This window comes from Petaurus breviceps, unplaced genomic scaffold, assembly GCF_028583685.1.
Source record: "Petaurus breviceps papuanus isolate PSGF00001 unplaced genomic scaffold, PetGlider_PUasm1.0 90895, whole genome shotgun sequence".
Lineage (NCBI taxonomy): Eukaryota > Metazoa > Chordata > Mammalia > Diprotodontia > Petauridae > Petaurus > Petaurus breviceps.
In genome coordinates, this window is record NW_027187372.1 from 6,353,322 (window position 1) to 6,380,810 (window position 27,489).

Genomic DNA, 27,489 nt, shown 5'->3' on the forward strand with positions numbered 1-27,489 from the left:
ATAATGGTGGAAACATGGGCATGTCTGTAGGCAGTAAGGAAGCAGCAGGTAGACAGGGAGAGATTGAAAATAAGCGGTAGGAGTGGCTAGGTGGCGCAGTGAGTAAAGGGCCGGTCCTGGAGTCAGGAGAACCCGAGTTCGGTTCTCGCCTCAGACACTTAACACCCACACACACACACACACACACACACACACACACACACAAAACTAGCTGTGTAACCTTGGGCAAGTTACTTAACCCCAATTACCCTCCAAAAGGGAAAAAAAAAAGAAAAGAAAAGAAGCGGTAGAATGAGGATTAGAGAGAGAGCAATCTGGTAAAGGAAATGGGATAGAATGGGATTGCTTGGGCAGGTACAGAGGTTAGCCTTTGAAAAAAGTAAGTCCTTTTCATCATGTGAAATAGGTAAAGGAAGACATAGTGGCAGCAGGCATATTCATAAAGAGGTATAAATGGATGATTAATCACTTAATGTTTCAGGTAATGGTCACATCTGAACAACTTGCAATTTTTAGTAGCCAAAGGATATCGGGTGTCAATGGCAGGTAGGGGGTTGGGATTTTAAGATCTGGGTTTGATTTCTGCCTTTTTAGTTAATAGAAACTTATTAGTTATGTGACCCTGAGCAAGCCATATGTTGCAATGACTGGAAACAAACAATCTGGCATATTTTGGAGCTCTTTCTATGCCAAAACAGAGTAAATGATAAATTTGTGACTGTTTTTAATGATAACTGCATGCTTTAAAAGATGAATAAAGTAAAGAGGAGAACTGCATTTCTCACCCTGTTTCTGACTGACAAGGAGGAACTGTTTACTGAAGAAGAAACAATAGGAACCTTAAGAGAAAATGACAGTTCTATCATGGAGTTCATCATAAAGGAATGAAAAGCTAGGCATATGCTAAGATTGTTGTTAAATAATTCCTCAGTTGTGTCTGACTCTTTGTGATCCCATCTGCGATTTTCTTAGCAAAGAAAGTGACTTGTCATTTCTTTCTCTAGTTCATTTTGCATATGAGGAAATTGAGGCAAACATGGTTAATTGACTTGCCCAGGATCACATAACTAGTAAGTGTCTGAGATCAGTATTGAACTGAGGAAGATGAGTCTCCCTGACTCCAAGGCCAGCACTTTATCCACTGTACCACCTAACTGCCCCTATGTAGTGGATAGTGTGCTGAGCTTGGAGTCAGAAAAACTTTGCCTGAGTTCAAATCTGGCCCCAGACATTTACTAATTGTGTGATTCTGGCTCCAGACCTGGCACACTATCTTCTGCACCACCTAGCTGTCCACCTTCCATCAACTGTGTATCTTGTTGCTTCTGATTTTTATATGTTGTCTCCCTCATTAGATTATAAATTTCTTATAGACAGGGATTGTTTTTCCTTTTTATTTGTATTCCCAGTTCTTAGCATAGTATTAGACTTATAGTAAATACTTAATATATGCCCGTTGAATGACTGATTGACATGTATCTTAGATTTGAAGAAGGCAGATTTCAAAGGGGTCAGAAAACTCATAGGATGCCATGCTCTGAAATTTTTCCTATGTTTATTTCACATGGAAAATGTTAGAGCTTCACTTAAGGGTGAAGATCTCAAGAATAAAGTCCTAAAGATCTATGCAGAAAGGTTTCAATGAAAAGGAAAAAGGACCCACCTAAAGAATTAGATGTGGATACATGGGAAAATCATCGTCCAACTCAGATTTTTTTTTACATATAGAAGATAGTCGGTTTGGCAAATAGCTGAAGACTGATGATACAAAGGCATTAGCAGCACTGTTACTTTCTGTAAGGAGTGCTTCTGTTCAGAATAAATTGAGTCTGTCAGTGAATAAGGACAAAGGAAAAGGTTTTTTTTTCTTATTTTGCTACTGTTAATGTTCATCATTTCACCTATTTAGGGGAAAAAAGGAGGGACTTAAGTGAATTCTTAAGAAATACCACCTTCTACATCAAAGAATAGATAGAACTGCTACATAGGTCAAGATAATAAATTGTGATAAAAGAAATCTAAACTCCTCAGTTTTTAGGTTGCTTTTGTTTTCTCTTCCAAAGAGGATGGTATCTGGACTGGGAAGGATAGAATGCAAGGTTCATCAGGGAAAGATCTCATGAGATAAATGATGTCAAATGGTAAAATGGTATCTAACCTCCATTAGTGAGTTCAGTCACCAGACAAAAGGAACCATAAATTATTTCTGAAATATATTAGAGAATGGAATTTCAGTCAAGGATTGAAGCAGGAAAAATGTCTCAATTTTCGAAGGGTTAAGAAATGCATTTTTGGACATAGTCAATGTGGTAATTTGATTAGTTGACATACATAGACACACACGCACACTATCTCACTAGAACTAGGTGTTTGTTTTTTTAACAAGAATCAGCTATCCATGTGACCTTTTTAAGACTCAAATATGAAGGTCACAAGCCATTGTTATTCTTTTGTCTCCAATTAGCTGCAGTCTTCTGGTCGAATTCTGCAAATTGCCAAAGCCCTGCTGGAAGATGCTGGCAGATATACCTGTGTGGCTACCAATGCAGCTGGAGAAGCCCAACAGCATATTCACCTCCGTGTGCATGGTAATTTCCATTTCTCATTACAAAGAGTTCATTTTTGACTTTTCTGATGCCATAGATTCTATTTACCTTTAGGTAAAAGCAACTGCTATTTTTGGACCAACTGCCTTTCTTAACTATCCTTGTTTCTTCAATGTTGACAAGGCATGTACAAGATTGAAAAAATTTCTAAAAAATATCAGACTTTCCCAAGATGCCCAGTAAAATCTGAATTACAAGAAGTATTTTAAAGACTAAGAAATGGAAATCAAAGATGAATAAAATACCCAGAGTCATAGAGTAGTAAGGAGAGCATATAAGTAACCTTTCCTTTCTTCAATTGTAGGTCCCCTGAAAGCTACCGTAGCTTCAAATCATCCTTTTTGCATTTACATCCACTTAAAAGGACAACTCATGAGTCCTCACCAATGTTTATTTTACCAGACCAAGCAGAATACCTTTAATGACAAAGATGCTCAAATAGCTTTGCAATAAATAAATAAATAAATAAGGAAACCATCCCTCTTTCTGCTTCCTTCCAACGGCCTTATTTTCCTATAGATGCTTACTTCTCCATGGGTGAAGAGCAAACTTGTACACACAAAACCAACAAATGACACTTTAGAATGAGGTGACATTCACAGGGAATGTGCTTTGTTAGAGCAGATTCTTCCACAGGAACATCCTTGATAGAGCCCTTCTCTGTCTCCAGTATTGCTGTTGCTTGTTCTCCCCCAGTTGCTGCAGATGTCCTTGCACCTTTCATTTTTTCCCATGATTTCATTGCAGTCACAGTGCTATGCTGCACCTCTGACCTATTTTCTCTATTGCTCAACCATTGGCTGCTGATTCTTCAAGTCTAGTTTGCTATCAGTTATGCTGTTGAATTACAAGTCTTTGGATTTGAAATAATATGGCTTCTGGTTGGCATGGGAACAGGGACTTTAGTGAAGTCTTAAGAAGCACCACCTTCTACGTGAGATCTTTCCTGATCTATCTGCCCCCACAGCCCATCAAGCAGCATCTAGTACTTTCTGCCCCAAATAATCTTGTAGGTATTTTGTATATTCTTATATTTGTAGCATGTGTTGTTTCCTTCAACTATATTGGACGTTCCTCAATGGCCAGGACTGTTTTATTTTTGTCTTTATATCCCTAGCAAAGCGCCTAGCGTATAATAAGTGCTTATTATGAATTGACTGACTGATTGATTGCTCTCTGAATTGTCTGCTGAATTGCTGCTGCTAAGTGTTTCCCTCCCTTTTCCTGTAGAGGAGGAGTTTTTACCTCTTTTAGCACAGTATTGGGGCTATCTCCCTCTTTTGCCTTTTAAACACTTAAAGGCAGAGTCAGGTGGCCAGCCAGTGGATATCCTTTTGAATTCCTTTGGTTTTATGAAATTTCACTCTTGAGTTCTCCCCCCAACACACACACACACACACTTATGATTTTAGATGGAGAAAATTTCTTTCCAGTCCTTTCTACTTCCATGTTACGAATACTAATTATCACCCTTAGAATTCCAGTTATCAAAAATGGAGGGGCAAGGTGGAGTTAGTAACTTTTTATCTTTCATTTCTTTTTGTTGTTCAGTCCTGTCTGACTCTCAATGACCTCATTTGGGCTTTTCTTAGCAAAGATACTTGAGTGGTTTGCCATTTTCTTCTCTAGCGCATTTTGCAGATGAGGAAACTGAGGCAAACAGAGTTAAGTGATTTGACCAGGGTCCCTCAACTAGTTGGTGTTTGAGGCAGGATTTTAACTCAGGAAGTTAAGTCTACCTGATTCGATGCCCAGGACTCTATTCCCTGTGCCACCTGTCTGCAATCTTTAATTTCTTTCAGATATAAAATCATTATTATTGTTCATACACATAAAAAAGGAACTAAGAAATAAAACTGATTCTTGGTCATACCTATTCTCCTCTGACTCTTGTTCAAGGGGCTCAGAATAAAGTGTGTGTGGTGAAGACCTACCTCACAGATTTTTTTTAAAGTTACCCAGAGATTTAAAAATATGATGGGGGATTTTAGCACATTTTCCCCAAAGGGGCAATTTCCTATAATTATCAGTAAGTTTCTCAGAAGCACAAAACTCAAGTAATATCATTATATGTAATAGCAAGGTGTGTTTTCTCTGATAATCATTTTTGATATAAAGAATCCTTTTTCTAGACTCAATACCAGGGAGAAACAGTTTTCTCATTTTATTCTCCATCCCTTAACTATTGCAAAAATATTGCTTTATGCCATTTTTTATAGTAACTATAGTCACTGAGTTAGATGATGGGGTTAAATTGGCTTTTATGAGCTAGCCCTGGAATGTAACCAACATTGTTTCTATAGGAAATTCTGTTCCCAGTTCCAAAAACCTGATTTAAAAATGTTTGGACACAAGCCCATTTGCATGTTGAAGACTTCATGTATTTCCATTCATTCATTACTTTCACCATTTCCAGACCAGTACTGATTGAGTCGGGGAATATGTACCCCCACCACCACCCATGCTTCTCTTCTACCACAGGAGAGAAAAGTAGCTAGGAAAAAAGTTTGTGGATTCCACCTTTATACATTTATTGACTGCAGAATCAATGTCTGCCTTCCTGACTATTTTCCTCATTCTAAAAGAGATAACTATTAGAAAAAAATTAAATGAAGGTCTGCACTAACCCTCTTTTTACCAACTAGGGATAGGATACCTGCAGCCTCAAAGCCACGTGTGACCCTCTAGGTCCTCAAGTGTGACCATTTGACTGAATCCAAAATCCTTTTATAGGGGATTTGTTCTGTGAAGTTTAGATTGAGATAAATGGCTGCCACATGTGGCCTTGAGGTCACAGGTTCCCCACTCCTGTACCAGACCAACAAGAGATCACATTATTTTGAAGCAAAACACATTTAATTAAAAGGGACAGCAAAATAAGCTTCATAATGATATTTTCTATTCTTTTTCAAAGAAAATTTAAAGCATTTCATTGCTATAAAACATTAAATGGGCTTGCGTGGGTCAGTTTAGGAATCAAACCAGCATTTAAAACATTGTTTCTAGAAGACAATGCATTTCCAATTCCATACAGTTAATTTACAGATAAACTTTTGGACATAGCCCATTCATAAGTTAGGGAATTTTTTTTATCTCCATTCATTCTTATAGGACTAACCTTTCACTGTCTTTAGACACTGCTTTTTAAGTGTCTTGACTTCTAATCTTTAAAAGGCTGTGTACCTGATTCTTTCAACAGATAATATATCTGCTGTATTTGGGATCATTGGCTGTCTTAGGGGTAAAGTATCTATTTCTAGAAAATTCGATATGACAGTTCCTTGTTATCTTTCTTATCATGTACACTTAGATGCTTCTATTACTCAGGGAAATCAGGAAGAGTTTCTAAGATGTTAACAGTGAACTTAAACAGTTTCCTGCATCAGAAAAAAACACATGGATCCTATTTTTCCAATAAATATCTTTGTGAGGCTTCCCTGGGAAAATTCCTCTTCTTACGAAATGTGTGCTCCCCTATCAGCCCCTTTTTCCCTCTAAAACTTTAAAAATGCTGGAAGTTATTATTTCTTTAGACCAAAGTATGAGGCTGAGTTTTATATTGCAAATGTTAGCCAACTGAGACAGATGTTTTGTTTGGGGTGCTAAAAGCGCAAATATTTTTTTAGTTGCATGTATTTGTTTCTCCATAAAACATGAGTAAAAGTGAAATCCCTGCTTTCAACAGCTTTGGCAAAACAAACATTTGATATGGGCCCTTTTCACTTCACCAACATTTTTACAAATATTTGTAAAGTTCTGCTGCCTCTAATGTTCACTGGGGCCCTCTGGGGACTTTATTAATTGTCCAGTGGGAACATCTGCAGAAATTTTGTCATTATTATAACCCCCTTAATTTCATATACATTCATATGTATATGTGATACTGAAGTACCTAATGTATATACACATGTATGTGTGTCTCTCTATATAGGCATATATATTTACATATACAAAGTGTGTGTATATATGTATATTTATATATGTGTGTTTTTCTTGCCAGCACCAAGTGTTGTCAAAAACTCTTCTTTTTCCTTCCCCTGCTATTTTTTGCTTTACATATGTAGATTAAAAGATTAGGGAGCCAGCTTTCCCTTTATTTATGAATAACTTGAATTTGTGACACTCTTAGTGCAATTTCTTGATGGTAAATTATATAATTAAGTGGCATTAACTCTTTCATGTAACTATCATTGCCATATGCTCCAACTACTCCCCACTTTAGCTTTGTCCCCAACTAGTACCCACTTTAGTAACCAACTTTGGTTGCTACATATCTTAGCTCTAAGATATTAGGTAAGTAAGGTATTATAGCATTAACTATACTTAAAATAACCAGGAAGTATTGAAGGAATTTAACCAATAACTCAACTTGTTCTTCCAGACCTATTTAAATGCTACAGTTAAATCTGCCTCATCATCCTCCTAAAAAATGGGTTTGATAATTTTGGTGTCATCCTTTGTATAGCATTTGTGATTTTTTCCCCATTGTGAATGGAGAAATTCACCAAGAATATGTAAAATTCCAGGGATAGGAAACCTGTGGCCTTGAGGCCACATGTGACCCTCTAGGTCCTCAAGTGCAGTCCTTTGATTGAATCCAAAATCCTTTTATAGGGGATCTGTTCTGTGAAGTTCAGATTGAGTCAAAGGACTGTACTTAAAAACCTAGAGGGTCACGTGTGACTCTTGCTCGAAGACCTGATGCTTTGTTTTAGTCATTTTACTGTTGTTGATACCATTTTCTCTTATTTGTATGTGCTAATGTCTATAAACACGTTTTTATATGCATATATATATGTATTTCAAAAAATGTGGCAGATTGCAACGTGTTTATATGTTAATACACAATCTTGGTGCATTGTTTTTGAAAGAAAAAAATTTGGTGGTCAGTATTGCTGTTAATAAGTGTTAATTTTTTAATGAATTTTAATCTTTAATTAAATGGAGTTTAATTTTTAATAGATAGGCAGGTAGGTCAAGTATTACCTGTGCTAGAAGTTTCTGACTCAGAGAAGTACCAAGTAGGGGGAGAATGAGGAAGTTCTGCTTATTGGGTTTATAAAAGACCTAAGGCTTATGTATATATTCTTATATGCATAAGGTAAGAGCAGTAAGTCCTAATCCTTTGACTCAACCCATTACTAAGAGAAAGAGGGAAGAATGGCTTCACTCACTTCTCACAGAATTCTTTGACTGTATATCTTACTTTTGTGACATATTTAAATGTCTGCCCCTGATATACATTTTAACTGGATTTCACATGAAAATCTTGGGGAATGGCAGAAGCATAATGTGAGATTTGCCTCAGATCCTACCTCCTCTAGGATTTGTAGAGTTGCAAAATTTCAGAGTTGTAAGGGAACTGGGTGACTATCTAACCCACCTATAATTAAAAGCAATATCTTTCTACATTATTCCTAATGAGTGGTCACCCAACATTGTTTGGAAGATTTTAAATGAAGTTATAGCTACCCCTTATTGAGGTAACCCGCTTTTCTTTCAGACTCCTAATTCTTGGGAAGTTCTTCCTTATATTAATCATATATTTGTGTCTTTTCAACTTACATCCATTGCTTTTAGGCCTACTCTCTAGGTCCAAACTGGACAAGTTAATTCTTCTTGTTGACAACCTTTCAGATACTTGAAGATATCTGTGGTATTTCTCTTAAGTCCTATCTTCCCCAGGCTATACATTTCCAGTTCCTTTGATTCATTATTGTTGCAGGATTTTGAGGCCTTTGAGTGTCAGCACTCTGGTTTCTCATTCTTCCTAAATTCTGGTGTCCAGAATTGAAATAGATTCACTACATTGTTTTCTGACCAGCTTAGAATACGATTAAGCCTAGCCTTTTCTTATTCCTCTTCATGTATTCTAAGATCACATTAGCTTCCTTAGTTGCCCTATGGACAGTATTGATTCACTATTATCATTTTAATTCACTAACTAAAACTACTGTTTGTTGTTTTAGAAAAACTGCTTTCTAACCAGGAATGTGCTGGAAAATTCTTACTAACTGATTCTTATTAGCATTTTTCTCCATCACTTTCTTAAGCCTAGCCAATCAACAAAACAATAAATCATACTTTGATTTGTAGTCTGTCCAAGTTATAAGTGCTCATATTAAAATTGTTTACAGTCAGCTCTTACTAGCTAGTTTGGGCTATCTCCGGCATTCCCTTGTGTCTAACCTTGCTTCTTCTGCCTCATATTATAATTGTAAACCTTAATGTTGGAACCTAAGTTTCATTTTTTATATTCTTCCCTATCACATTTTATTATATTTGTCTCATCCCAAGGTCCCAGCCTGTTAAGTACTTTTTTGAGTCCCAACTCAGTCATTTACTGTGTCAAATGCCTCTCTGAAGTTTATGTTGTTTGCAGCCCTGGATACTATATTCCAACCAGACTGTGGACAGACATCTACAAGGTGTGATACTCTACCTAAGAAACCAATCTGATTGGTCCATAGTCCTCTCTTGTATTTAGCTAGTAAGATTCAAAGCCTCTAAAGAGAAATTTCAAAATATAAGCCAAGGAGTATAAGCAGGCCATGAACTGATTACAGGATTGAAAAATCTCTTCTCTTAAAATGAATTTCTATGTGTGTTGTGTCTCTCCCAATGACAAACTAAACTCCATCTTGAAAGATTTAGAACAATCATTCAGTCAGTCAACAAGCATTTATTAATACTTACCGTGGACCAGGAACTTTGCTAAGTGCTGGGAACACACATACAGGCAGCAAGAATGATATTCTTGGGCGGCCAGGTAGCACAGTAAGTAAGAGCACTGGCTCGAGTGTCAGGATGACCTGGAGATCGAATCCCAGGCTCAGACACTTAGCACCCACCCAGAAACACCTGGCCATGTAACCTTCAACAAGTTACTTAACCTCAATTGCTTAGGGGCGGCCAGGTGGCTCAGCGAGTAAGAGCACCGGCTCCAGTGTTGGGATGACCTGGAGATCGAATCCCGGGCTTAGACACTCAGCACCACACCCAGAAATAACTGGCCGTGTAACCTTGAGCAAGTTACTTAACCCCGATTGCTTAAAAAAAAAAAAAAGTGATATTCTTAAGGATAATATTGTATAGTATTTAGCAGTGTATATGGCACATAGTAAGCAGGCACCTAATAAATGTGTGTTTGTTTCTCCACCATCATCAAAGAGCTTACATTCCAGTGGGGAAGATAGCACATTAAAGAAAGCTAATGGGGCAGTAATGGGGAAGGTACCTGATGCAGGGACATAATGGAGGAATCTGGAAGAGTGCAGCCTGGTGAGAATGAAGAGATGACTGACCTGGGTACCTTTCTTAAGTGGAGATTCTAGGAAAAGCCATTCAGTCAGAGGAAGGGACCCCAGGAGTGGAGGGTACTCTAGAAATATAAATTCTAGGGGTAAAGGGATCATCCAGGCTGAAGAGGTTTACAGGGCATAACAGAGAAGTCTAGAGAAATGAAGCCTGGGGAAAAATGAAGATTAGTGGGAAAAAATTCCTGATATGAAAATTGTTTGATTTGGGGCTGGGTTACCCAAGATATTCAGAAAATATCAATTCAATCAATATTTACTTAAAAACCTAGCCTGTGCATTTTCTGTAGTCTCTACTACATGTCTGAAATCTTAAGTCATACACAGTGTTTCGTGTTCCTTCCTAGAGGAAGATTTTTGGATTTATCTACAGTGCCTCATACAGTGAGATGCTTAATAACTGTTGTGTTTAACATCCAATGACATGGGTCACCTTCACATAAAATGTCTTAGTAGCTATAGGGATAGGGAAGGGGACTGGACCATTCAGTTTCATTGATGTAGAGAAGTACCATTTCAGGTGAACACATTCTCTGCTTCTCTATACTTGTTGGGTTTTTTTAATTACTTCATCAATAAACATTCAAATCAATAAACATCAAATAATAAACAATTCATCAATAAACAAACAAAACCCTTCCAAATTTTACCGATCAAACTGCCTGAGAATATGCATTTGTATCAGATTCATTCAGAATGTTTGTTCTCTTAGAACCTCCTCACCTTGAGAATGCTGGGAAAATGTTGAATGAGACAGTTGTGGTTAACAGTCCAGTTCAGCTGGAGTGTGAAGCATCTGGAAATCCTTTGCCTGGTATGTTTATTTGCTTTACTATTTTATATCTTATCACATTTTGAGGGATTCTAGGGATTATAAAACTGTATGTGAAAAATAATTTCTGTCCGAATACTAACACCAAAATTACTCAAATTATTAGGGAGTAAAGTCTAGGTACAAATAGGGTCAAAAAGTGAAATTTTGGCATTCATAGTGCTGTTGTTAATTACATATGATTCTATGCTTTCTTTTAATTAAAAGACAGCATTAATCACTCAGTTGTTATACAAATATGCTTATTACATATAAGCTGTACCATTATTAACAATAATAAAAATGTGAGACACATAGAGCTTTAAACTTTGCAAAATCCTTTATATACATCATCTCATTTGATCTTAGATAATATTATTATTTCTATTTTACAGATGCATAAACAGTCTGGGACATGCTCATGGTTATACAGATAATAAGTATGAGAGCTGACTAAAAGGCCAGTAGTTTTCCCCCTATGCCACACTGCCCCTTGACAGTTATTCCTATTACAAAGGATATGCAACTGAGGCATCTGGGTCTGGAATCAAGGAAGACCTGAGTTAAAATCTAGCCTCAGATAGTAGCTGAGTGATCCTGGACAAATCATTTAATCTCTGTTTATCTCAGTTACTTCCGCTGTTAAATGGGGGTAATAATACCGTCTGCCTCACAGTATTGTTGCAAGGGTCAAATAAGATGACATTTGTAAAATGTGATCTGCACAGTCTCTGGCACATAATAAAGCACAATATAAATGCTTATTTCCTTTTCTGTCGCTACAAAGTAACACTATACAAATACTATATAGATGATCATGCTAATGATGAAAATTTTTATTTTCAACATTTACTTCATCCCATTGATAATCTGTATCGATCTTTTATGACAGTAAGCAGTTAATGAACCTTGAAATTTTGTAAGATAGGATCCAGGCCAATCTTTTTAAATGGGAAGTTCATAAAAAAAAAGAAATAGCATAAAGTAAATATGTTTGCTATCTAATGAATAATTATCTTTAGGCTCAGAGAGTGACAGATACGTTTTTTAAATGTCTCCCCATAAGATGTAGAAAAACAGTCAAAGTGCTCCACTAATATAGTTGTGATGTTGGGAGAAAGAAAGGCCTGTCACATTCTGGGTGAACCTCCCCTGGTGAGCTTTTGTGAGAGCAGTAGTCACACAGGATGGGAAGGGTTACAGTCTGCATGGTTGGAGGGACCTCCTACGTTGGTGATGTCATAGCTCTAACCAAGCATTTCATTGTAAGAATCACCACCTAAGAGGTTTTTTTGTTGTTTTTTTTTGGAGGGGGGAGGTGAGGCAGCCAGAATTAAGTGACCTGACCAAGGTCACACAGCTAGTACATGCCAAGTGTCTGAAGTCATATTTGAGCTCAAGTCCTGACTCCAGTGTCAGTGCTTTATTCACTGTGTCACCTAACAGCCCCCACCTGAGAGGTTTTTAAGACTAGAGCCAGTTGGGAAATCAGCATGAGCTTGGGACCAAGTGACTTCCTTCCTGGATGGCAGCTGTTAACAGCTCAGTGAATTAAACTGTACAAAAGGAATTTTTTTCACACTCATTTTTCTTCCCCCATATTCCTCTTTCAGCTATTACGTGGTATAAAGATAATCACCCACTTTCAAGCTCTGCTGGTATCACCTTCTTGAAAAGGGGACAGATCATTGAGATTGATAGTGCTCAGATAGCAGATACTGGCATTTACAAATGTGTAGCCATCAATACGGCAGGAACTGCTGAATTATTTTATAGTCTACAGGTTCATGGTAAGTTATCATCTGTTCTAAATTAATCTGGGCAAGGGGCAAGAAATAGTTTATTAAAAACCACTTAAGGGTAATAAGTAATTTGAACTTTGAATATAAACATTTATTATGTTATCTTGGTTTAGGAACCAAAGCATTAAAACATACTGACATTTGCTATTCTTTGGAACATGTTAATATCTCCTTGACATTAGAACATACTTAAATGGTTTTTCTAACAGGCCATACAAATCTTACTGGCCAGTTATAACAATTACATTTATCAATAAATATTCCTCGGGACCACAAGTTTGTTGGCCAAAAAAAAAAATTTCCTCTCTAAGTAGAGAATCAACATGGTACAGTGGAGGACGACAGACACTTTTCTGGGAGTGAAGAGACAGAATTATAGGCCCAGCTCTGTCAACAGCTAGCTTGATAACCTTAGAAAAATCAGCACATTTCACTTTGTCTCCATTTCTTCAACCTTAAAATTTGGGTAATAATGGTTTCCTTGTATATCTCAGAGTAACAGTGAGGATAAAATGAAAAATATAGATAAAATCTTCAAAAAAGTTTTTAAAGACTATTGTAGAAACATATAACACTATTTCTATTGTTATACCTCTTTTGTATTTATCTTTGAATTAAATAATTTTTAACATTAACTGGCCTTATCAAAATTCTTCTCTTTTTTAGTACCCCCATCAATTTCTGGCAGCAATGACATGATGTCAGTGGTTGTTAATAACCTGGTAAGGTTAGAGTGTGAAGCCAGAGGCATTCCTGCACCGAGTTTGACCTGGCTAAAAGATGGTAGCCCTGTCTCCAGCTTCTCTGATGGAATTCAGGTACTTGCTGCCACTATTCTAAAGAAATTAACTATTGCTAAGAAACAGGAAATAAAATTAGGAGAAGAATATAAGTCATTAGAAAAATCTATGGAAAGGATAGTTGCATAGAGGACTGGCCTTGGAGTCCAGTAACCCAAGTTTGAGGTTTGTAGTTTTTAGATGATCCATTTTTAGCTGTGTAACTATAAGCTGGGGACACTAGGTGGTGCTGCAGTGGATAGAGTGCCAGGCCTGGAATAAGGAAGATTCATTTTCCTGAGTTCAAATATGGCCTCAGACACTTGCTAGCTATGAGACCCTGGGCAAGTCACTTACCCCTGTTTGCCTCAGTTTCCTCATCTATAAAATTAACTGGAGAAAGAAATGGCAAATTACTGTGGTATCTCAATCTAGAAAACCCTAAATGGGGTCACAGAGTTGGACACAGCAGAAAATGACTGAACAACAATAACAGCAAAGTGTACATATCTAAAAATAAATATAAGTTGATTCTGAGGACATAGCATCATCTGCTCTGGTCAGATTATTTCTAAGGATTGGTTGTGGTTCTGGCTGGCTGCTACATTTTAAAGAAAAGTGTTGATAAACTGAATGAGGAGGGTAATATAAAAAAACTGAACACCTTGAAATGCCATGTGAGCCAATGTTTCACTTTACAGGCTTTTTTCCTAATGCATGTTTTTTTTTTTGCCAGATTCTGTGTTGTCAGCTAAAGTGTAAAATAACTACCTTTTACTATATATTTTTCTGGATGAACTCTTCCTTTTAGAGATTTAATCAGAAATAGAAAAGTGACAAGTTGAAGATTTATGAAAAGAGAATTTCCAAACAGTTGAAAGCTCTCCAATTTGGAAAATAGAATGGGGCTGCTTTGAGAGATAGTGGGTTCTGCTTCAAGGAGATCTTAAGAACTGTCCATTTGACCATTTGTCCTTTATGTTAGAAGGGGATTTTTAGTCAGGCACAAATAGAAATTAGATGGCCTTTGAAGCCTCTTCTAACTCTAAGATTCTGCAAAAATCTGGAGGTAGCATGGGAGCTTGGACCTAAAGGGAAAGTTTCATACTGATTAAGTTTTATTAAGTAAAAAATGAGAAAACCACTTAAATCAAATCCTAATAAAACTTTACTTTCATATTTTTAATCAAGTAAATTAGTTTCTCTCTTAACCTCTTTTGTTTTTTTTCTCTTTTCAATAAATCATGCTTTCTTTAATCCTTCCTTGTCCAGAGCCTTTAAAGGTAAATATTGGTTACTGAGATAAAAATAATCAGAAGTGCCACTTATTAAGATGCCTATTTTAAAGTTTAATTTAACAGAATTTATTAGTAACAATTAGAAAAAGGAATAATTGTGTTTTTCTCTTATGGTTTCATCTTTTTTCCTGTCTTATAAAACTAAATGATCATCTATTTTGTGACCTGAAATATCCCCTTCCCACATTCACACAAATAATGTTTTCCATAAAAATGGCAGCCCTGGGGTAGCTAGCAGGTTCAATATGGAGAAGTTTTATGAATATGTATTATCACAGTTTAATCCTTGTTATTTATCCTGTGTATTTGTGCCTTATGGACAGTGGCTTCACATTCAGGCAGACCAGAAATCACTATAATTAAGATGACACCAATGCACAGAATTCATCGGTGCTGCTATCTCCAGATAGGAAGTAGCATCGTTCGTGGAAAGAGCATTAAAACAGGACCTGAGAAATCTGGGAATGAGTTATTGATTTATCCCAGTAAGATCCTGTGATTTCAGTTTCCTCATTAAGTAAATGTTTCTTTATAAAATAAGTGTGTCTAACTAGGTGACATTCATCGCTTCCTAAGGTCCCTTCTAACTCAAATGTTCCATGAATCTTAGAAGGATAAAAGTTCCTGTTATGTTACACACACACACACACACACACACACACACACACACACACAAAATCCCCCTTTGTTTCATAATTTTGAGCAGTTGGGTGATGCAGTGTTTAACTCAGCTTAAAGACATGAGTTCAAATTCTGCCTTAGGCACTTACTAGCTCTTTGACCCTAAGCAAGTCACTTAGTGCCTGCCTCAGTTTCTTCATCTGCAAAATGAGGATCATAATAGAACCTACTTCCCAGGGTTGTTTTGAACATTCAGTAAAATATCTGTAAAGCTCTTTGCAAACCTTAAAGCACTATCTAAATGCTATTACTTACTGAACCAAATGTTCAAGAGAAAACATCTGTTAAATTTGATTTCTTAATCTTTCTTTTACAGGTCCTTTTTGGTGGTAGAGTGCTAGCATTGACTAGTGCACAGATCAGTGATACAGGAAAATATACCTGTGTGGCAGTGAATGCTGCTGGGGAGAAACAAAGGGATATTGACCTCAGAGTATATGGTGAGGAATAGCAGTTGTCTTATCTATTATGAATATGTATCCATAAGATTATGAAAGGGAAAGGAAATGTTGATAATAAATAGTCATGAAAAATATCAATGATATTTAATGTAATCAACTCAAAACACAAGTCAGTAATAAATTGCCTGTTTGTTTTTTAAATAATTTTTACCTTTGATTTTTTTTTTAATCTTGGAACCAAAAAGAAACATACCTGGAATATGCGAGGTTGACGTTTACTGAGGAATATTTGAAGAATAAGAACATTAGTGACAATTCTGCCATTTGTAAAGCAATCTTCTACCAAAGCAACCCCTTCCTACTATTCCATTCAAAGGCACACCAATATTGTGTATTGTTTTTTTTACTCAATTCTACATTCAGAACAATCAACACAGAGTTCATACTGTTATTAAGATACTTTTATCAAATATTAAAACATATATGTTCCAAATTCATAGCTTTATTATTATTATGACCTGTCACATAGGGATAAGACAAAAGATGTCCCTGATTCTGTTAGGCCCTCTAAGAATGTAGCCTACTGTAGCAAAGGTGGGACTTTTGATCTCCATTTATTTTAGTATATGGAGCATATGGTACTTGTCTAACTGCTTCATGTAAATTATATACCTTTGTAATTGTCTAATTAAAAACTAATTTAAGATGGTACATTTTTTTATCTGAAAATATTTTTTTATTTCATTAGTCCATCAACAAACATTTATTAAGTACCTACTATGTGATAGGCACTGTGCCTGGATACTGGAGGTACAAAGAATGACCAAAGACAGTCCCTGCTCCCAAGGCACTCACATTCTAATGGGGAAAACAATATGCAAACATCTGTGTACAGAGAAGGTATAGACGGGGTAAATTGGACATGGTCAATGGAGGGAAGGGAAGGCATTAGGGCTTGGGGAGGAGAGGGGTTATTGGGAAAGGTTTTCTGCAGAAAGTGGGATTTTAGCCAGCATTTTAATGAAGCCAAGGAAGTCAGCAGGCAGAAATGAGGAAGGAGAGAATTCCAGACATAGGAGATGGCCAGCAAAAATTTCCTGAGTTTAGAGATGGACTGTTTTGTGTGAGGGAAAATCAAGACCAGTGTCACTGGATTGCAGAATACTAGGAGAAGGGAGGGCAAATGAGGTATAAAAAGATTGGAAAAATAGGAGGGCAGCAGATTATGAAAGGCTTTAGATCCCCTGAAAAAGATTTTCTATTTATTGTGAGGTGATAGGGAGCCAATAGAGTTTATTGAATAAGGATGTTACCTGGTCAAACCTGTGCTTTAAGATCAGTTTGACAATTGAGTAGAGGATAGACTGGAGTGGGAGGCTCTTGAGGCAGGAAGACCAACTAGCAGGATTTTGCAAATAGTCCAGGCATTGAAATGATGAGGGCATGCAAGAATTTGCATTGCTGCTTTTTCTAGTTCTCCTTCTCTTCCCGTTCTCCCTCTTCTTCCTTTTCCTCCTCTCCACCCCTCCTCCTCTTCTCTTCTCCTCCCTAGCCCTCCTCCACCTCTCCCTCTTCTTCTTTCTCCTCCTCCCTACCTGTCCTCCTCCTCCTCTTTCTCTTCCTGCCCTATTCCCTCCCTCCTCTTTCTTCCTCTAAAATCAATGATCTATCAAAACATACAAGTGACCTTAAGCTCTTACTTGCAGAGCACAAAGTCTATCAGGTTTTATCAGTATGAAAGTACTTTACATACAGACCTGGCAACCAGTGAGGACCAAACTAGCCAAATTTGGAGCGCCTTATAGTTTCTCAGAAGCCGTCTAGTTTAACCATCTTGTTTTACAAATGAGGACACTGAGTCCCAGAAAAGTTAAGTGACCTGTCCAAAGCCACACATAGTAGGGTCCCATCCAAGATTTGAACCCAGGCCTTCTAATTTATTACTAGTTTGGCTTCAGGATAATATATTGTTCAGTCAAAGCAGCTTTTAAAGACCATCAGTGAAAATGTAATGATGTTACAATCTGTATCCAGAGAGGGAATAACCATTCCAATGAAACCACCAGTCCTTGAAGTTTTAATGAAATAGTATAATGAAGAGCCAAATTCCTTATTGAAACCTAAGGTATAATTAAGCTTTAGAGGGGAGCCATCTGCAGATTTTACCTAAGGGTAGAAGAATTCAGTTTTGCCTAGAATAGATTCAGTCCAGTGTAAGAATCTTTCACTTTGTAGCTTTGCATCTTTGGTATGTGTGTTGTCTCTGAGGACCTAACATAGGAAACTTGAGACCAGTAATTTTAGATTTACATTGTACTTTTACTTAAAAGAACTCAGAGAGTTTCCCAGGGATCACAAATTAGGATCTCAGATAGTATAACTCTGTGGCGTCTGACTCTTAGCAATCACATTCTTCAAGTATAATACATAGAATGAAAAACTACCCTACTGTGAAGGCTTCCCCAAGAAACATAACCAGGAAGCGAAGCAGGAATAACATAGAAAGAAGCTGAGGAACTGAAAGGTCAGGACCTTCTTTTCCCTAGACTAAACAGAAAGTTGGGAGCAAGAGACAAGAGAGATAAAATATATTTATTTGGGTAATGTATATCCTTCAAAGTAATTAGGTTCATTTTAATTTATGTTCTCCAAGAAACAAATACTCTATTGTTTTTGCAGTCTGCTTCTCAGTTTTAAAAAGCTAGTTTGTTTTTCAATTTGGTTCAGCTCACTTAACTGCAGAGAAAAGTAATTGAAGGATAAAATATTTTGAAATAAATTAGTATTCTGCTTTTCTTGGTTGTTTCCAACTCTCACTTCTATAAACATCCATAAAGAATACAGACTCTTTTGTGAATACTACAAAGAAACAAAGATAAACATATTTTTATACTAGGGCTGTTCTTCTTATCCACAGAGACCAGACTTTCCCTTAAATTATTTCCAAACTGTGAAATCAGCTGTTCTGCTTAGTGCTTACTGTGCTAAGAAAAATAGAAGGAAATATAGTGAAAGTATATATTTGTATGACAGCTTATAAAGTGGCACCAGCTGTACTTGTGGTACTAGTATAAATGCAATTTTAATGTCCACAAGCTTATTGGTTGTCTTTTATCTAAGACAGAACTATGGCATTTCTCAAACAATTCCAATGTTGCCTGCTATCCCCTTTTCTCCTCCCTCCAAAAGATGACTTGAAACATAATCTCATGCCAGATGTTTGTGTGTTAAATGTCATTTCAAAAAGAGAAAGCATCACAAATCAATGTAAAATGTATTTATTCAAGTACCCAAAAGGGTCTGCTTGAGTCACTATGCAGTGTACATTTTCCAAGATCAGAAATACCTCTGGAAAAGCTAATACCCAGAATCCATCACACGTTAGTGACACATGGAGAAGGAAGGCAGAGGGGGTTCATCTCAGTGCGAGGATCTCTAATATCAATCCCTGTTTAAATTTTGCCCTTTTTCCTAATGGTAACTTCTACAGGCAAAAATGACAATATTTGAATAACTGCAACAATACCATACTCTACAGATCATCTCCTGTTACAACAAATATCATTATAAAGAATTTCTATATAGCAAAAATATTTACAAACCCTGGACAATGTCCTACTTGTTGAAGCAATATCTGATATAAATAAAAGCCCATTTCAAACAAAGAGCTTAGAAAGTTTCCTAGAGGTGAATTTATTCAAATGGTATGTGATTCCTTATTTTGTACTGGTAAGTGCTTTTGTTTTAATATCTTTACAAAGATAAAAATTCTTCCAAATATGAATACTGAGGGGAAGATTGCTGGAGGATAAGTAACTCCTCAGGGCGATCCTTTTATAGCAGGCTTAACTTCATTAGTTTTTACTTTAATTATTATGAAACTGTGCAAAAAGAGTCCTTCAGAAGTTATTCAGTCTATTCTTTCATTCCTACTTAGTTCCTGTATAATTTCAACTTATATCAACAAAGAGGAAGAGTTATTTTCTCGATTTTTTATGATATTCAAGGGAGGACATTTTTTACAACCTTCATCAGGAAACCATTTCAGTGTCTGACAACCCTTAAAATTAGAGAATTCTAATTATAAATTTAGTGCCTTGCCTCTTGTACTGTAATTGTGAGAATAGTGAACAGCCAGTCACTAGGATACTTGTCTCCTTTCTTTATTTTGTGGTTTTAGCCCCACTGAATTTAGTTAATATATCATTAAGAAAGCAGTATGAAATAGTAAGAAGAACATGGAACTGGCTTCTGGTCATATTTCTGCCTCTAAATGGAATCTTGTGCTGGCCATTTAACTCCTTTAAGTCTTAATTTTCTTGTTTAAAAAATAAGATTTGATGAGGATAAGCTGTAATATAATAAGGATTATACATGATAGTTATATGTAATATACAATAAAGATTAAGCTAGATAGTCTCTAATGTCCTATATAACCCTAACGTTTGATAATGCTACTATTATATAACTTTTATTCTTTACAAACCATCCATTTTGAAAATGAATATGCTTCTCTTTCACTAATAAATAGGTTTTCTTTTCCCCCTCTTTTAGCATTTATTATAATCTCCATCGTTAAAATCTAGATTTTTCATAACAAGTCATTTCTGTTGACTGTAGCTTTTTTTCTGGAAGTTTTAAAGATGAGCCCTTTGTAAGGAATATCTGTTCAAAATGAACAGATTTAATCTGTGATTTAGTTACACTGGATTGTAGGCCAACTTTCTTAAGACAAGGCAGCGTGCCAGACTGCCGGCCAAAAACCATTGATGTTCACCAATAAAATACTTCATTGTATCTCATGATGATTGACAAAGATTAAACATGCACTGGCCTCTTCCTTTCTGAGAAAAAATCTCTTTTCATCTTTTATTTAGTTCCACCAAATATTATGGGAGAAGAGCAGAATGTCTCCGTCTTCATTAACCAAGCTGTGGAGCTACACTGTCAGGGCAATGCGATTCCTCCACCCATTTTGACTTGGTTAAAAGATGGTCGACCCCTGCTAAAGAAATCAGGCCTCAGTGTCTCTGGAAATGGAAGTGTTTTGAAGGTAAAATTTATATATTTACTCTACCTTATATTTTTTCCAAGTTCATAATTCAATTAGTAGCTGCTTTTAAAATTTACTGAATTTTATCAAAATGCTATTAATTTTCTCTCAGAAAAGTCCAAATATCATTTCAGGGATAATATAAGAGTCTTACATTTCATGTTTAAATAAATGTAAGTGTTAAATTATACATCTCCTTCTATTTTTAAATTGTAACCCTTTTTGATATTTACTTTGGAATCTTTAAGCATGTGTCACCAGAGATATATAGCTTTATCTTCAGTCAGCAAATATTCATTAAACACATATTTTGGAAGTGATGATGTTGGAGATCCTAAATGGATCAAAGGGCACTGCGAATCACAATGTTTTTAAACTTATAAATATTAATTTTAATTTTGATACCCTAAATGGGAAATCTTTGTCTAGCAACCAACAAGTTGTTATGCAACAAGAGGAACTAAACCACACTGATACTGATATTATCCCTATAAAGGAAATCATAAGCCATAAAGAAGTTAGGTATATGAACTGAACAAGTTGTGGTGCGTGATTGTGATAAGCTCAATGTTCTTGAGCAGATAGGTCATTTTGACTATTATAAATACCCAAATTAACTATACAGGACCTAAGAAGAAAGATGTTATCTGCATCTAGAGAAAGAACTGATAAATAGAAATATACAGAGAATAATTTTACATACATACACACACATACTTGTATCTAATGATAACCATCTGTAGGGCAGGGGAGTGAAGAAGAAAAAAAAAGAGAAAAAAGAAATTTACATATTAACTTTATTATATATTTAAAAGGAATGGCAAGCTATACACAATATATTTGCAGTTTCCTCCGCAATCATCTTTTTTATACTGTGTTATAGAAATGCTTGTTTTGGTTCATAAATTAAAAATAAATAATTTTTAGAAAGAAGTTAGGGCTCAATAGGAGAAGTGGTCAGACATTTAGAGAGGAGATAAGAAAAAATAATTTAATGGGATATTTGGTCATTTCACCTGAGCCTGTTCATAATTAATATAAAGACCACCATGAGAATAGCTTACCATGCCATAAGAAATGATAAATATGAAGAATACAGAGAAGTATAGAAAGACTGATGCAACTAATATAAAGTAAAGTAAAGAGAATCAGGAAAACATACAATAACTACAGAAATGTAAATGGAAAAACCAACAATAAAAACTCAAACTGAACTCTGTAGTTATAATAACCCTGAAAAAAAAGAGATGAGAAAATTCACTTCCCTCCCTTCTTCGCAGAGGTGAGAGCCTCTGGTCAGACTATGGATGGTTTTTGTTCAACTGCTTTTTCTCTTTTTTATTTCTTGAAATGATTTTTGGCCTCTAGATGGAGCAGTAATGAAAGTGGTGTAAAAACAAAAGATTTACAATAATGTCTAAAACAAAAAAGAAAATAGTTGCAACTTAGGTACCGGTGTCTGTTGTAGAGAATAAAGAGGAAGATCTTTTATGTTGTCCTTTGCTTTCTTCATGAAACTCACCCTTTGAAGCCTAGCCCCAATATACTTTTCTAGCTATATGATACATTACTACCCTTTGCACACTCTTTGGTCCAGTCAGACTCATTTTTGACTGTTCCTCACACACAACAATCCATCTCCAGTTTCTGTACATGCTGACTCCTATGCCTGGAGCATCCTCTTGCCTCCTAGAACCTTTTTTTTTTAATTGCAACTCAAATGCCATGTTTTATACATACTTTCCTATTTTTACTTGCTTCTAATGAGCTTTCCCTTTCTTTTATTTCCTATTTATTTGTATGTACATAAGTGGAGTACGTATTTTCTCTTTGAATGTAATTGCTTTGATTACAGGGACTGCTTCATTTTTATTTTTTAATCCTTGATACCTTTCATAGTACCCAGCATATATTGTGAACTTTATAAATGCTGATTGATTGATTGATTATCATTGAGAACCAGAATAGAATTTGCTTTGGTTGGTTTCTTTATCCTTTGAAGAATGAAATTGTTGGTAAGAAAATTCAAGAATTCATTGGTTCTTCTGCTTACTTTTGGCTTTCTCCACATGAATATTCATTAAGATACTTAATCAACTATATTGTTTACTACTCACATATATTTATGTTCCAGTTGCTAATTATTACTTAAGACCTTTATAGTCAATATTGCTTCTTAAAAACTTGACAGCAATATCTTATTTCTATCTCTGTCTCAGCAAATTTACATCCACACCCTAAATCCTTTCCTTTTTCCACTGATCTTCTGTTTCACTTGTTAATTTTATTTACCTCTTCTAGTTTACCTTGCCTTCTTAACTATCATCTTTTCCTTGAGTCCTTCCTTTAGATCCAAGTACCTAAAAATTCTTTATCTTCCTTTAAAGTGAGTCTTCTTTCAAATTTAGCCCTCATTTAGATTGAGATAGCTTTCTTTGGTTTGTCCTCAAATTTTCCTAAATATTTCCTGTCCTAAATTTGATTTGTGGCCTTTCAGAGTACAATCCCACTTCCCATACTTTCCCACTTACCACCAGAGTTTCTTAAATTTTATTGGAAATATCACATATTAGTTATGTGAAACATCTAGGTGTCATTTAGAAAAACTTTCTGGGTCTTAAGGCAGTAAGGGGATCCATTTACTGTAGAAATTGGCTTTAGTATGTACTGTGAGAAAAAGAGATGCTTGATATTTTTGAAGTGTGTAACAAACTGGATTAATATGAAAAAAACTAAGTCAGATTTGATATGAAACCCCAAACCTTTTCAACTTTAAACTATATAATTTATCATAATTTTCTTTTCAGATTGAAGGAGCACAGGTTCAAGACACTGGCCGCTATACTTGTGAAGCAACAAATATTGCTGGGAAAACTGAGAAGAATTACAATGTCAACATTTGGGGTAAGGGTGATCTATACGGTCCAAGAAAAGAAAAAGACAAGTCTAGCTATTTATTAGTTTTTTCTTTTCTGTGAATTTCTAGAGGTCAGAAAACAAAGGTTACCCAATTCCATTTATCTGCACCTACAAATATGAATACATGATCATTGCTTTAAGGTGATGATTAAATGTCCTAAAAGTATAACAGATAATTATTTGAAGATAAGTTATATGATTTTTTTGGAGTAGATATATTGTGTTACAATAATTGCATTATCAATGGCATTTCATGACTAGGCTGTTCCTTAAGGAACCCGGGTGTAATGATCAATGTGGATTATTCAAGGAAATAATCAAAATTGCACAACAGATCTCAGCGGAATATGAAAGGATAACTCTTACTGAATACCTAATATGATATGACCTGGTGGCTAAAATGATATATGAGTAGCTCAGTATCTTTTGTGGACAGACAGATGGACACCAAATCTCCCTGTAATCTATATACCAATCTCAAAATATCCTGGAGAAGTCCATTAACCAATGATAAGGAACTATGGTAGACCATCATACTAGTTCAGATATTTGCCCATAATTATCTTTTCATATTGATCCATAAAACCTAAGAGCAATGTTTTTAATAGATCTTGCCATGCCAAATACTCATCATTTTTATACCACCTAGAATCAAAAACTTTTGAAATTTAAATCCCATGGGAACAGTGTGTGTATATTTATGGATATAATTTCTGTAGTTCTAAGACTGCTACCTCAGAGTTATCAAGGATGCTGTCAGGGTTCTTGTAGGAGATGAGCTTATAGCCTGAATGTTTATTGAATTACAAAATGCATTCATTTTATCTACTTAGGCAGTAGTCTACAGAAATTTAAATGTAAAAGAATAATAGCAGAATAATGATCTGTCTCAGGAGTGTTTTTATCTTTGCTCAGTCAGAAATGATGATACTAAGTACCTAATAATAACTAGTGATAAAACAACTAACCTCTATAAAGCAATTTGAGGTTTTCAAACCACTTTTATACATTGTACTTGACTCACAACCAACTTACAGTTTCCTTTCTCTTTTAGAAAGAAAAAACTGAGGTTCAGACTTTCATTTTGGTTTTGTTTGGGTTTGGATTTTTTTGCTTGTTTGTTTTGGTTTTGTTTTGGTTTTCTTTTTGACTGAGTCTCTATCTCCCACTCAGGTCAGAAGTATAAGGGCTACTCAAGAGCCAGTGTCTACCCTGATTGACACAGAAGCTCTGTTCCTTTCCTGACTGGCCTGCTTCACCCTTCCTTAGGCAACCATATTGATGCCACATCTAGAGTGGACACCCAATTGGCTTAGCTTACAGGGTTTCAAAACCCCAGAGATCTGCCAGCCGTAACCTCCTAAGTAGCAAGCATTGCAGGTGTAGGCCCATCCCTGAACCTGGCAGTTTTAGTGATATGAACACAATCATAACCTTAGCAAGTATAGAAGCATCATTATTTATCAGGTAGTGTCCTGAAAGCTCAAAATATTCTCATAGGATAGCTTGTCTTCATTGCAATGGCTACAATTCTTATCAATGCACTGGCTCTTTCTTTCTTTCTTTCTTTCTTTCTTTCTTTCTTTCTTTCTTTCTTTCTTTCTTTCTTTCTTTCTTTCTTTCTTTCTTTCTTTCCTCCCTCCCTCCCTCCCTCCCTCCCTCCCTCCTTCCTTCCTTCCTTCCTTCCTTCCTTTCTTTCTTTTTGCTTTTTGGAGGGCAGTTGTGGTTAAGTCACTTGCCCAAGGCCACACGGCTAGTTTAAGTGTCTGAGACCAGATTTGAACTCAGGTCCTCCTGACTCTAGGGCTGGTGCTCTACTCACTGCACCACCTAGCCGCCCCAATGCCATTGGTTCTTGTTAATGCTGCTTCTTTAGGTCAATGTATTTTTACTTCAAAAAAATGGACAAAATTTTTTAAAATAAATTCTTTATAAATAGATTAATTTTATACAAGGACATAGAAGTCAATGAAAAAGTACATTTCTTTCCCTTTATTTTGTCTTCATATACTTTTAAGAAATTACTGAAATAGTGGGGAAGAACATATCAGGGCAGTACTTAAAGCTCCATAATCTAAATATCAGGAAATTTATTCTAAATGTAAGCATTAATGGACTTGGTTCTTCAGATATCAGAGTTACTTTTCCTCATGGTAAGTGAGAGTGGGAACATGATAATACCCCTGAGTGTTCATCTACATGAGATAGATGGCTTCTTCCAGCATATGAGATGTTGCCAATTTTCCTCTTTCTCTTTTACTACAAAGAACCAATACTCCAGCCCTTATTTCAGGAGTATGCAAATTGAGTATTTTTTTCTTTTTAAATGGCCACAAGATAAGTTCTAAAATATTTCATATTTTATTATATTCTAGCATACTTCAAAGTGTATTCCAAAGACAAAATCAGGTAAACACTTGCTTATAAGCCTGATTAAGTTTGCTTATATCTTCTGTGTTAATGTAAAAAACATTCTAATATCATTTTTCAGTTAAGAGAAAAGCTCTTTTTATCTTACTTAGCTTCATATTTCTTCATCTTGACCAGTCAACTGGAAAAACAAAAGTTTTCTGTAAAAGCAATTTATGGCTTTCATGTTAGAATTATATTCCCTTTTCACACTCTGGGACCAGAACAGAGACTGGCCACATTTTTGAGCTGTAAATCCAGCTCAGTGCTTCCATCTGACATTGTATTTGATCCTTAGAGAGAAAGGGGGAAGGGGGCCAGTTAGCAAACAGTTTTAAATGCCAAACAGGAGTTTCTATTTGATCCTTGAAGTAATGTGGAATCACTAGAGTTTATTGAGTACAAAGTGACATGGCCAATGTTGTATATCTGAGAGTAGTGAAATAATACTACAGTGTCCTAAATAAGGGAAGTTGAAGATCACCCAAATGGCAGTAAAGAGGGATATGGTAGTGTGATTAAGCTACAATATATTACAAGCAAGTAATTATATATGGAAAAGAGGGGAAAAATGTGTTATCAGAAAAATATATGCTGGAAAAAGAGGAACTGGTCACATAGAAAGAGTGATTGGTAACATGATCAGCCCATGTGCTCCAGAAATATCCATGAAATTTTAAGAGAACTGGAGGAATGTTCCCCAGCATGTTGGTGGTTCCTTCCATGGAAAACTTATAGGTCTATATGAACTATATTAGCATAGGATGATCAGACTTGAATATTGAGATATTCATTGTGCCCACATCAATGATATCTTTCTGAGACAGTAGATTATCGCATAAAGGATCAGTTACATTAATTAAAGTTGTGATTGGGCTAGTAAAACTAGCTATATCTTTACTACGTATATCTCTCTTATTCCCCATTGACTATGTTGTTGTTCAGTTGTGTCCAACTCTTTGTGACCCCATTTGAGGTTTTCCTGGCAAAGATACTGGTGTGGTTTGTCATTACCGTCTCTAGTTCATTTTACAGATGAAGAAACTGAGGCAAACATATTTAAATGACTGACACAGGGCCACACAGGAAGCAAGTGTCTGAATTGAACTCAGGTCTTCCTGACTCTAGGCCTGGTGCTCTATCCACTGTGCTACCTAGCTGCACAGTGACTATGATCACTCAGAAAATCCTGGGATACTAAGAATTAACAAAGGAAACCATCTTTTCAGTTGTTTTTCTTACTTTGCCTCAATAATGAGATAGACTCTTCCATTGCCTAAAAACCTCTAATGGAGACTATTTGTCACATTATTACTCTCATTTCTGGTAACCTTCAGAAATTTATCATCATCACCAGGGAGTAGATCTCTGAAGACCTTTATTTGCCAAATCTTTGTTAACTTAGTCCAGTAGG

The 27,489-nt window shown here is 35.9% G+C and overlaps 1 protein-coding gene across 1 annotated transcript in view; it reads left to right on the top strand.

Moving 5' to 3' along the window:
• The window catches only part of HMCN1 (hemicentin 1), a 514,591-nt gene that overhangs the window by 311,393 nt on the left and 175,709 nt on the right, over window positions 1-27,489 (top strand). The window contains exons 36-42 of the mRNA XM_069074427.1: window positions 2,465-2,588; window positions 10,635-10,736; window positions 12,347-12,523; window positions 13,202-13,353; window positions 15,610-15,733; window positions 20,572-20,747; window positions 23,555-23,651. Of these exons, the coding sequence (XP_068930528.1) occupies window positions 2,465-2,588; window positions 10,635-10,736; window positions 12,347-12,523; window positions 13,202-13,353; window positions 15,610-15,733; window positions 20,572-20,747; window positions 23,555-23,651 (952 nt within the window). The remainder of the gene's footprint in view (window positions 1-2,464; window positions 2,589-10,634; window positions 10,737-12,346; window positions 12,524-13,201; window positions 13,354-15,609; window positions 15,734-20,571; window positions 20,748-23,554; window positions 23,652-27,489) is intronic.